This window comes from Mobula birostris, chromosome 31 (assembly GCF_030028105.1).
Source record: "Mobula birostris isolate sMobBir1 chromosome 31, sMobBir1.hap1, whole genome shotgun sequence".
NCBI lineage: Eukaryota > Metazoa > Chordata > Chondrichthyes > Myliobatiformes > Myliobatidae > Mobula > Mobula birostris.
Window position 1 is genome coordinate 22,448,316 of NC_092400.1, and position 13,140 is coordinate 22,461,455.

General features: G+C 44.2%; 1 protein-coding gene across 5 annotated transcripts in view; it reads left to right on the forward strand.

Annotated features, from left to right (window-relative positions):
- The window catches only part of LOC140190838 (rasGAP-activating-like protein 1), a 296,426-nt gene that overhangs the window by 209,773 nt on the left and 73,513 nt on the right, over positions 1-13,140 (forward strand). For all 5 annotated transcript variants that reach the window (XM_072247716.1, XM_072247717.1, XM_072247719.1 and 2 more), the window contains one exon: positions 6,736-6,800. In XM_072247716.1, the coding sequence (XP_072103817.1) occupies positions 6,736-6,800 (65 nt within the window). The remainder of the gene's footprint in view (positions 1-6,735; positions 6,801-13,140) is intronic.

The following is a 13,140-nucleotide window of genomic DNA, read 5'->3' on the forward strand; positions in this document are numbered from 1 at the left end:
TCACCTGCTTATCACCTCCCCGTGGGACCCCTCCTCCTTCCTTTTCTCCTATGGTCCACTCTCCTCTCCTATCAGATTCTATCCTCTTTAGCCCGTCACCTTTCCCACCCACCTGGCTTCACTTATCAACTTCTAGCTATCCTCTCGCAACCCCCCCCCCCGCCCACCTTTTTATTCTGCTGTCTTCCCTCTTCCTTTCCTGACTTGATGATGAAGGGTTTCGGCCCAAAACGTTGAAATGTCAACTATTTATTCATTTCCATAGACGCTGCCTGACCTGCTGAGTTCCTCCAGCATTTTGTGTGTGTTGCATAACAAAGCAGATCATGTGTTATAAGTAGCCACAGCCCTTTCAGACCAAGTTTTTGTTATTTCCTAGGTCTTTACCACTCTTTTTTTTATCAGTCAAACACCTTTTGGTATTTTATTCTATCCTAATCATAAAACTTCCCTTTTCTTCCCTTTCTTCCCTCCTTCCCATTTTCTGTATCTTAAAATTTATCTTACCTGTAATGTTTACCAATTCTGTCAAAAGGTGATCAATGTTAAAATGGATGAAGTAGCCGGATAAGCTGCTGCATCTGCCTCCTAGTACACATCTTCATTATTCCAGAGCAAGTTCAGCATTTATGGATGGGTTCAAGCTGCATCACTGGAGATCCAAATTTAGTTCTGTAAGTCTTCAGTCATTGTCATCGAATTTTCACTTGGCTTACTGATGTCCCACTTTGAGCTGACTTCCTCATTCTGACAATGATTTGAGTCCAGTGAATGCTCATCCATTCACCAAGTGTTTGCTGGGCACCTGTCGGGTCTAATCGAACCTCTGTGATTAGAACCCCCTTCAGGACTCTGTGTCTCTGCCTGATGTTCTGCTGGTGCCAAGCACATCTGGATGAAATACAGCAACCAACCCTGCCCCCGCCTTTCGGCAGCAGGTCCTCAACCTTGCAGGAACCAGCTTTCTCGGGATGTACCCAAGACACTTCTGATTGTATTTGGGGTTTCTGTTTCAACTACCCTTTCAAACAGTTAGTTCTGGATGCTTACCATCCTCAGGTGAAAACATTTTTAAAATTATGCATGGTCATTTCTGGATGGTGGGGTGGAGATACAGGGGTGTGAGGAGCCCCTTTCCTCCGCTAGCCTGCAGGTCACTTCTGAGCAAGGTGTAGCACCTGCTTAGCACTTCCCCCCGGATCAGGATTGCGTCAAACCATGGAGCAGGTGATAGATGGTCATATGAGCAGCTGGTGCAGATCGCAAGTCCTGGTTATGTGATCACTGACGCCAGGCAGACAATCTCTGAAGGGCATTGATAATGGCTGGGATCACCCGTCTTGCTAAGACACTGCCCAGAAGAAGGCAATGGCAAACCCTTTCAGCTGGAAAATTTGCCAATAGCAATCGTGGTCAAAGACCATGATCACCCATATCATATGACACAACGAGCAAATGAACAATGGTAATTTCACAAGTTGAAATTGGCTCTGACCATTCTGGCTGGCGTGATTTATAATTCAAAGATCTTAGATTACTGGGAAATTGATCCCTGCTCTGGAATGTGTTCAATGCATTTCTACAAGCTCTTCACTCCACTTCAGTAGGCAGAGCACTTTGAGGCATTGTAAAATCTGACATTATTGATAACAATGTGATAAAATCTGAAAGGGCTAAGTGCTTCCAGCAGCTTCTGGAAATTTGCAGTAAATCTGTCTCTGCCTCTGGCTGGATGGCGAACAAAATTAATATTTCAGGTTGATGACTCTTCATCAAAACTCTGAGTAAATCTGGTTGGAGTACCTCTTGTGAATATTCAGACCATTGTTACAAGGACCTCGGGCCCCACCTGAGTAACTTTAATGCCATCTTTACTATCTTTTGGGCAAGATGTTGTCCCATAAGAGGGCATCAACTAGCCAATCCAAACCCTGCACATAACCATTCATGATTCAACAGGCAGAATCATACAGTGGCTCTCAAAGAATCATAATGCCAATGCATCTACAATGTACAAAGTGCTCTCCTCATATGGGTGGTTGTTGAAGGGGCGATGAAGGTTCCTTCCTACAAGAAATTTGGGCTCCAGCTCTAGTCCCAGTTTCCTCTCATTCTATTGGTCTCTTGGGTACGTTACAAAGAAAATTCATGAAACGAGTTCTCAGTAGAGACCAACACTGCGGTTTGTGGCTTTTGGTCTCATCCTACACTGCCGAATACACGTTAATGGCTGATTCGCCACCTGTGCGGAGGCTGGGGCTGTGCTTTATGCAGATCTCTGCCAGACTTGCTTGTGCAACAGATACTTTCCTTTCAAAGTAATTCACTAGTTGTGAAGGATTCTAAAGCTGCGTCATAATTTACGATGCTAGTGCCAGTCAATACCGAACATGGAATTGTCTACTTCAAGCTGCATCACCAAGTGCTGAAGGGGTTTCTGATTTCTCCTGCCAGGCTGTGCTTTACAAACACAGAAGAGCATATTGCACTCCCCATCACTGAGGAGACCTCAGCTCTGCATTTATCATTGTTTGCTCAACCACAGGAAAAAGTAGCAGCACCAACTCCACACATTACAACAGTCTTGCTGTCACAGCATGTTTATACTGGATTAACCGTTTCAGAACTATGCCATTCTGTGCTTATTTGTGAGACTCATTAACTGTACAAATTTGGTGTATATGTTACAGGTTTACTTGGATACTTGCAGCGAGACGACATTCATTCTGTAAGCAGTCAGACATTAGGTGCCTGATACTTTGTCGACGATGAACCTGACACTTAATTATCAAGGAATGCTTGCTGGGTCCATTTTCGTGGCACTCTGCAGCCAAGCTCTGCAGCTTTGTGGAGGAGTATGAGTCTCCTCTCAATACATCATTGGAACTGGGGCTGGCATAGTGACTCATTTGCACTCTCTCTCTCTCTCTCTCTCTCTCTCTCTCTCTGCCCCCCTCCCTCCCCCTCCCCTTCTTCCCCTCTCCCCTCCCCTTCTTCCCTTCTCCCCCTCCCTTTCTTCCCCTCTCCCCACTCCCCCTTTCCCTTCCTCTCCCTCTCCCTTCCTCTGCCCCTCCCTCCCTCTCTCTGCCCCTCCCTCCCTTCCTCCCTCCCTCACCCTCTCTCTGCCCCTCCCTGTCTCCCCCTCCCTCTCTCCCTCTCTCTCCCCTCCCTCTCTTTGCCCCTCTCTCCCTCTCCCCCTCTCCCTGTCTCCCTCCCCTGAGGGCTTGTTGATGTCTGACCTCCGTTATAATTGATCTCCAGTGACGAGCGGCCTGCCCCTGAAGCTGCGCTTGGTGCCAGCAAGTTATTGGTACTGTTCTACTGGACTGTGTGGACTAATTTTCCATGTTCTACCTGTTGGTCCACTTTGGCTGCTCAGCTGTGATCTAGGTCCATGTGTCAAGAAGTCAGCATTGCCTCAGGGTCCATTGGGATAGAGTATGTGATTCTAACTTTAAAGTTTTCAGCATCACAGTCTCTAGTCTGGAACAGAATCTGAAACATTGCCAGTTACACCTGGGTAGTTAAGCCGAAAAGTCTAGAGGACGTTGCCAATGATAACTTGTTCCTTCACTGGTGCCATTATTACAGACCATGCCAGAATAATCAGTGCGGAATTGGAATAGATGGATATTTCTACATTTTATTCACCATCCTCCCTCCAGGCCAACTGAAGGTGGTTTTGCGTTGTTGAAGTGAAGTGCAACTGAGATTTCAATTCTACTCAGTGGCCACTTTATTAGGTACACCTGTACACGGGCTCGTTAATGCAAATATCTAATCAGCCACTCGTGTGGCAGCAACTCAATGCATAAAAGCATGCAGACCTGGTCAAGAGGTTCATTTGTCATTCAGACCAACATCAGCATGGGGAAGAAATGTGATCTTAGTGACTTTGACTGTGGAATGATTGTTGGTGCCAGATGGGGTGGTTTGAGTATCTCAGAAACTGCTGATCTCCTGGGATTTTCATGCACAACAGTTTCTAGAGTTCACAGAGAAATACATGAGAAACAAAAAAAAAACATTCAGTGAGCAGTAGTTCTGTAGTGAAAGTTTCTTGATAATGAGAGAGGTCAGAGGAGAATGGCCAAACTGATTCAAAACTGATGGGAAGGCAACACTAACTCCAATAACCACACGTTACAACAGTGGTGTGCAGAAGAGCATCTCTGAATGCACAACATGTCGAACCTTGAGGGCTACAGCAACAGAAGACCATGAACATACACTCACTGGCCACTTTATTAGGTACAGGAAGCACCAAACAAAGTGGCCATTGAGTGTAAGTACTCGTGATAATTACATGTTGGTCCATGGCCTCCTCCTCTTTTGCCATGATGTGGACAACACCTCATATTCCATCTAGGTAACCTCCAACCTAATGGCATAAACATTGACTTCTCCATCCACTAATTTGTTTCCCTCCACCTCATCTCTTCTGGATTCTTACCTCTTCTCCTCACCTGCTTGTCACCTCCCCCGGTGCCCCTCTTTTTCCCTTTCTCCCATGATCCCATGCTATCTTCTCCAGCCCTTTACCTTTTCTGCACATTTTCTAGCTGGTCCTCCTTCCTCTCCCCCAACCTTTTTATTCTGGTGTCTTCCCCCTTTCCAGGCCTGAAACATCAACCGTTTATTGATTTCCACAGATGCTGCCTGACCTGCTGAGTTCCTCCAGCATCTTGTCTGTGTTGCTGTGGATTCCCAGCACCTACAGAATCTCACATCAAAGTTGCTGGTGAACGCAGCAGGCCAGGCAGCCTTACTCACTCTTCCCTCAGTTAGTCTTGACGAAGGGTCTCGGCCTGAAACGTCGACTGCACCTCTTTCTACAGATGCTGCCTGGCCTGCTACGTTCACCAGCAACTTTGATGTGTGTTGCTTGAATTTCCAGCATCTGCAGAATTCCTGTTGTTTACCTACAGAATCTCTTGTGTTACTGATAATTACTTATGACCAGCCGCCCTGGGACTTATAAACTATTCAAGTGTGAACCCTCAGGCCTTCAGAATAATTTCTTCAAAATTTCCTGGATTTTGAAATAATACTTTAAAATGTTTTAAAGGTCTTTATTCCTTACTCTGCAAAATGTTAAAAGTTGCATGAATGGGATCTTTCTCCTTCCTGATTTGCCGTGTCAGAATTGTTCAATTTGATTGGTCACTTAGTTTGCTCCTATTGCCTAGGCTGATGACCAGAGCTTCCTTAGGAGGTTTCCGGTTTTGGAATTAATGGGGAGTTATCCTGTACTAGGGATATAGCTGAGAGAAAAATATTGAAATGTTATAGTACCTTGGAAATTTAAGAATGAGCTTTTTAGAAAACCGGAGATTTACCTACTATTGGATGACTATTTTGTTCGTTCTGGGATTTCTCCCTCTTCCATGAGAGTCAACGAGAAACCAATATATATTGTGCATTACAGTTTGAATATGTATTTATGATAGGAGGGAGGAATTATGGTTGGGCACCACTCTCAGAGCTGTGATAGCATTTTCATCAACTTTTTTTTTCCGGGATAACTCTTAAAATTTAAATTATTCATCAAATCATCATGCTTCTGTGATTGAGGAGAAATTTACAGGAATATTTAAGTTCACCGACAACTGGGGAAGGAGCAGGAGTCATCTGTAACATTGATCATAAAACTTCTAGGTTTTGGTGACAGTGTTAATGATTGTGGGATGCCGTGGTGTACGCAGAACCCACAGAAATTTTAATCTGCTTTTGAACAGATGGTCCTTTGTGGTTACAAATGACCAGATCACCGAAAATGACGTTTTTGTTTGTATGTGGGGCTCAATAGAACATATGAAAATAACAGGCCCTTTCTGTCCCATGTGCCTTGCATCAATCTCCCTCCCACTTCTACGCCCTGCCATCCTCCTACAACACACCTGTCTTCCCAATGTTTCTGGTTCGAGTAAAATCCATCTATCTACTTGGCCAGTCCTTAACTGAAGCTGAAACTAGCCAAGGAACTGACTGGTAGCACTTACATGAGGTCCAAGAGCAGAACCGAGGAACATTCAAATTAACCCTTTTCCAATGCGGACTCACCTCATTCACTCTGATTAATTTCATCACTCTTCTCATCTCAAGGGGTCCCAGCCTGATGTACATTAAATTCAGAGCAGTGTTAAAGAGCTTGATACTTAAAGCTAGACCAGGGGTTCCCAACCTGGTGCCAACAGACCCCTTGCAGATCTATGGCAGAAAAAAGTTTGGGAACCCCTGAGCTTGATTAAAGCTGATGAAATGTCATTGCTGTCCAGATAGGCCAAAGTTGAAGTCATTCAGGCTTAAGTCTCTGCTTAGCCACGCACGTAAATGTCATCCTAACTTCCGCCTGTTGCGCATCAGGAAAGAGTTTAACCTAACCGGCGGAGCTAATGATCATTTAGAGTTAGAAGATGGTATAATTATGAATGTGGAGGTGTTTGGTATCATTCTTCATTAATTAGCAGTTGCATACCTCAAGATGAAAATGGTGCAGAATGCTAAGATGTTTTCTTTAAGCAGTGAAGTGAGAATTGCTGCAGCAGCTTAAATTGTATGACATTACATCCTAATCTACTCAAAGTGTTCTACAGAGAAAAAAAACATCACAAAGAAATGTTCATTTCAATTCAGGAACAGGTGAAATGCAGTATGCTGCACATTTCTAGAGATTGGTGTTAGTTTTACTAATAAGAGTTATTCAACCATATGCATTTCTTTATTTTCATGCAGCTGATCCAAACACACTTTTCAGATCGAACTCCTTGGCCTCCAAGGCAATGGAACAGTTTATGAAGGTAAGCACCTTTATTTTTCCAAATCTTCTTTCCATATATTTATCTTGAACCATGGAGTGCATTCTAACTGGCTGTACCATCATCTGGTATGGGGGTCGGGAGGTTACTGCGCAGGATCGAAATAAGCCGCAGAGAGTTGTAAAGTTAATCCTCTCCATCATGGGCACTAGCCTCCATAGTATCTAGGACTTCTTCAAGGAGCGATGTCTCAAATAGGTGGTGTCCATCATTAAGGACCCCGATCGCCCAGGTCATGCCTTGTTCTCATTACTACCCCTTGAGTCCCTTTGCCGAGAGCACACAGAAGCCCAACATCAACAGAAGATTGAATGCACTACCTTCTGCCCTACTCATCTAACCTTAATAAGGACCTCCTGGCATCTGTGGCAGAATCTGTAGCTATCTCATAGATCTCTTCAGGCAACTAAGGAGGCACAGAACCGGGTTTTATGCAAGTCTGCCCAGACTAGGACTACCAGAAGGATTGGAGCATTAAGTAATGACTGAGATCTATTCACATCTATAAGGAAAAACAGTTAGTCATTCAAGAGGAGTGGATGGTTAATTTTTAAGATCCCCTATGATTTGTTTATTTTTTAATAACCAGCCTGCCATCGATAACTGTGGAAGAGCGTTATTTAGAGGGGCAACTCCAAGAAGGTTTGACGCTCACTACTTCAGTCAAGCAGTTCCTGCAACAGTGCAAAATAGACTCACAAGGTTGCAATCAGAATCAGGTTTAATAACACTGGCATACGTCGTGGAATTTGTTAACTTTGTAGCAGCAGTATAATACAGTATGTAGATATAGAGAAAAATACTGTGGATTGCAGTATGAATATTCATTACATGGTTAAATTAAGTAAGTAGTGGGAAAGAAGAAATAAGAGGTAGTGAGGTTGTGTCACGGGTTTGATATCCATTCAGATATCTGATGGCAGAGGGGAAGAAGCTGTTCATGTATCATTGAATGTGTGCCTTCAGGTTCCTGTACCTCCTTCCTGATGGTAACGTTAAAGCTTGAAGACTGTCTTTGTCACACATTAGCTGTATATATGGATGCACCAGCCTTACCATAAAATCATAAAATTATACAACATGGAAACAGGCCACTCGGCCCAAATCATCCATGCTGACCAGTGAGCATTGTTCTGTATTAATTAAATCGGGAGCCATGTAGCAAGAGGGGGTCTTGCTCGTTATCGGAATAGTTCAGACAAGTTGCTGCACCAAGTATCTTTTCAAATAGGTTTAGTGTAAATGGTGGATAGATACACTGCGTTTGCACTGTTGCATTCTTTTTTAGTAGTGTGCCTATTGGCAAGGTTTGTCACAAATGCAGCCTGCCAGAGGAAAGTAGCCCACGGAATTCTGCATTTCACTGCAGAGCTCCTGGAATTCCTGTCAGACCTCCTCAGTCCCTTAGTGTCTTGCTTACTGCACAGTCTAGCCCATTAGAATTTGCGGAAGACATGTGGATATGACAGCAGCTCTGCAAAATCAGCCCGCACTCTGATTGCTGTATCCCCTTCATCCAATGTGGGTGAAATTAGACTTGGGAGAAGGATAGCATGGAACTGCTGATAGGAAATTAGCAGCCAATTTATACCACAGAATTAATTTTCCAGTCAGTTTCAATAAGTGTGAAGGTTTGGAGGGTGTAAAGCAGGTGGTTGCTTCAGGCCTTTCTCCTTTCCTGCGAATACTAGAAAAATGGATGTCTCCCCAAGTCTCCCAGTAATGGACCACACTATGCCCTTTGCTTTCAGAAAAGTAAAAAAGTGCAACTTAGAGAGTGAGGAGGAGACTTACAAGGATGTTGCCTGGATTGGAGAGCGTGCCTTATGAGAATAGGTTGAGTGAACTTATCCTTTTCTCCTTGGAGCGACAGAGAATGAGAGGTGACCTGATAGAGGTGTACAAGATGATGAGAGGCGTTGATCGTGTGGATAGCCGGAGGCTTTTTCCCAGGGCTAAAATGGCTAACACGAGGGGGCATAGTTTTAAGGTGTTTTGAAGTAGATACAAGGGGGATGCCAGAGGTATGTTTTTCACACAGAGGGCGATGGGTGCGTGGAATGCACTGCCAGCGAAGGTGGTAGAGGCGGATACAATAGGGTCTTTTTAAGAGACTCTTAGGTGGGTACATGGAGCTTAGAAAAATAGAGGGCAATGCAGTAGGGAAATTTTAGGTAGTTTCTAGAGTAAGTTACATGGTCGGAACAACATTGTGGGCCAAAGGGCCCGTAATGAGCTGTATGTTTCTATGTTTCTGAAATATCAAGTACTTTCAGCCCTTTAATTTCCCTGAGTGTGTTTTCTTCTGAAAAGTCTAATGTGGCTGCAAAAGTTCATTTCAGCCATCTCGGGTGGGTTTGGGAAATTCTCCAACTATCCTCTTACATCAGCACATGATGAGAATATACTCACAGGAACTACATAAACCACTATGCCACAGAGAACAAGCGACAGGTCGAGAGGAGAGAACGAACAATCAATAGACCCAGTCAATAACCACAGTCACCACTTACCCTTGCCCACACTGCACCAGATTATGTTGATCCCAGATCGCCCTCTACAGCCAACTGAGGACCAACCAATAGACAACCCCTTAGTAGAACTTCAGACTTGACTCGAGTGATCACACTTCTACTAAATTGCTCTAATTCTTGTCCCTTGGAAAGATTGTGACTTTAGAAAACATGTGGCACTGAGTCTCCAAACTTGACGTAAAGCACCCCCTAACATTTGTCATCATAGCCCTTTTCATTTCAGAAAGCCACATTGCTGCTGAAACACAAAGAATGCTAGAGGAACTTAGCAGGTCAGGCAGCATCTATGGAAAAGAGTAAGCAGGCAATGTTTCAGGCCAAGACCCTTCATCAGGACCGAGAAGGAAGAGGGAAGATGGCAGAATAAAAAGGAAGGGGGCGGGGAAGAGGTGAACTGGAAGGAGATTGGGAGAAGCTGGGAAAGGGTAAAGAGAGGGCATACAACAAAGCAACAATTAGTGGGAAGATAGAGGATTGGGAAGCTTTAAAAACCTACAGAAAGCAATTAGAAGAATCAGTGGGAGGGAAAAGATGAAATGTGAAAGCAAGATAGCAAACAATATCAAAGTGGATAGTAAAAGTTTTTTCAAGTACTGTATGTAAAAATTAAAAGAGAGAAGAGAGTGGATATAGGGCTGCGAGAAAATGAGGCGGGAGAAATCATAACAGGGGACAAGGAAATGGCAGATGTACTAAATGAGTACTGTGCATCAGTCCTCACTGTGGAAGACACTAGCAGTGTGCCAGATGTTGAAGGGTGGTGTGGGCGGAAAAGAAGTAAGTGCAGTTACTATTACAAAGGAGAAGGTTGAATCTGAATTGAATTTGAATTTGAATTGACTTTATTTCTTACATCTTTCACATACATGAGGAGTAAAAATCTTTACCTTACATCTCCATTTAAATGTGCAATGTGCAATCATCGTAATTTATAATCACTTATAATAAATAGAACAGTCAATGTAACATAGAAATACACTCAAATCAGAGTGAGTTAATGAGTCTGACGGCCTGGTGGAAGAAGCTGTCCTAGAGCCTGTTGGTCTTGGCTTTTATGCTACGGTACTATTTCCCGGATGGTACGGTACTATTTCCCGGATGGTAGCAGCTGGAATAGGTTGTGGTTGGGGTGACTCGGGTCCCCAATGATCCCTCGGGCCCTTTTTTCACACCTGTCTCTGTTAGGCATCCGTTAGTCTCATGAGCCCATGGATTTGCGCCTTGGAAGGTTTCCAGGGCGCAGGTCTGGGCAAGATTGTATGGAAGACCGGCAGCTGCCCATGCTGCAAGTCTCCCCTCTCCACGCCACCGATGTTGTCCAAGGGAAGGGTATTAAGACCCATACAGCTTGGCACCGGTGTCGTCGCAGAGCAATGTGTGGTTAAGTGCCTTGCTCAAGGACACAACACACTACCTCAGCCAAGGCTCGAACTAGTGACCTTCAGATCACTAGACAACAACCTTAACCACTTGGTCATGCGCCAACACAACCTCTGTAAACGTCCTGAATCATGGGATGTTCACAACCACAGGTGCGCTGGGCTGTCTGCCCCACTCTCTGCAGAATCCTGCGATTAAGAGAGGTACAGTTCCCATGTCAAGCAGCGATGCAGCCAGTCAGGATGCTCTCAATTGTGCCTCTGTAGAAAGTCCTTAGGATTTGGGGGCCCATACCAAACTTCCTCAACCGTCTGAGGTCAAAGAGACCTTTTTTACAACACAGCTGGTGTGTACAGACCATGTGAGGTCCTTGGTGATGTGGATGTTGAGGAACTTAAAGCTGTTTACACTCTCAACCCCAGATCCACTGATGGCAATAAGGGTTAGCTCATCTCCATTCCTCCTGTAATCCACAACCAGCTCCTTTGTTTTTGCAACATATAGGAGAGGTTGTTTTCTTTACACCACTGTGTCAGAGAGATGACTTCTTTCCTGTTATGTGCTCAAAAAGCTGAAAGACCTAAAGGTACATAAGTCACCCAGACCAGATGAACTGCACTCTGGGGTTCTGAAAGAGGTAGCACTAGAGATTGTGGTGGCATTAGTAATGATCTTTCAAGAATCATTGAACTCTGACATGGTTCCAGAGGACTGGAAAATTGCAAATGTCACTCCACTCTTTAAGAAAAGAGGGAGGCAGCAGAAAGGAAATTATGGAGCAGCTAGCCTGACCTCAGTGGTTGGGAAGGTGTTGGAGTCAATTGTTAAGGATGAGGTTATGGAGCACCTGGTGACACAGGACAAGATAGGACAAAGTCGGCATGGTTTCCTTGAGGGAAAATCTTGCCTGACGAACCTGTTGGAATTCTTTGAGGAGATTACAAGTAGGATAGATATAAGGGATGCTGTAGGTGTTGTATTTCTGGATTTTCAGAAGGCCTTTGACAAGGTTCCACACATGAGGTTGCTTACCAAGTTATGAGTCCATGGTATTACAATAAAGTTACTAACATGGTTAGAACATTGGCTGATTGGTAGGAGGCAGCGAGTGGGAATAAAAGGATCCTTTTCTGGTTGGCTGCCAGTGACTAGTGGTGTCCTGCAGGGGTTGGTGTTGGGACCACTTCTTTTTATGATGTTTATTAATGATTTAGAATGATGGAATGGATGGCTTTGTTTCCAGGTTTGCAGATGATATGAAGATTGGTGAAGGGGCAAGTAGTGTTGAGGAAACAGGAAGGCTGCAGAAGGACCTAGACAGATTAGGAGAATGGGCAAGAAAGTGGCAAATGAAATACAATGTTGGAAAATGCATGGTTATGCACTTTGGTAGTAGAAATAAATGAGCAGAATATTTTCTAAATGGGGAGAAAATCTGAGATGCAAAGGGACTTGGGAATCCTTGTGCAGAACACCCTAAAGGCTAACTTGCAAGTTGAGTCATGGTGAGGAAGGCAAATGTAATGTTAGTATTCATTTCGAGAGGTCTAGAATACAAGAGGAGGGATGTGTTGCTGAGGCTTTCTAAGGCACTGGTAAGGCCTCACCTTGAGTATTGTGAACAGTTTTGGGCTCCTTATCTAAGAAAGGATGTGCTGGCATTGGAGAGGGTTCAGAGGAGGTTCACAAGGATGATTCTGGGAATAAAAAAGTATTCACTGGAATTTAGAAGGATGGGGGGGGGTGGATCTCATAGAAACCTTTTGAATGTTGAAAATCCTAGATAGAGTACATGTGGAAAGGATGTTTCCCATGGTGAGGGAGTCAAGGACAAGTGGGCACAGCCTAATTTAAAACAGAGATGCGGAGAAATTTCTTTAGCCAGAGGGCGGTGAATTTGTGGGATTTGTTACCACAGGCAGCAGTGGAGGCCAGGTTGTTGGGTGTATTTATGGTGGAGATTGATAGGTTCTTGATTGGCCATGGCATCAAAGGTTACGGGGTGAAGGCTGGGGAGTGGGGCTGAGGAGGGGAAAAAAGGATCAGCCATGATTGAATGGCGCAGCAGACTCAATGGGCCAAATGGCCTAATTCTGCTCCTAATGGTCTTATGGTTATGGCTGGAGAAGAAGGAATCTGAAAAAAAGGAGAGTAAACAAGGAAAGGAGGAGGGGATCCAGGGGGAAGTAACAGGTAGGTGAGAAGTGAAAATTCTGAGTGAAGAACAGAGGAAGGTGGGGTGGGGGTGTAATTTGTTCACAGAAAGGAGCCTAATTTTGAACATTTAATAGCTTCAATGATATTGATAATTAAATATGCTTTGTGCAGAACAACCTAATGCTATATTCATGATTTGGCCTTTAGCTAAAGTGGTCAAAAACACACAGCTGAAAAATACACTTCAATTT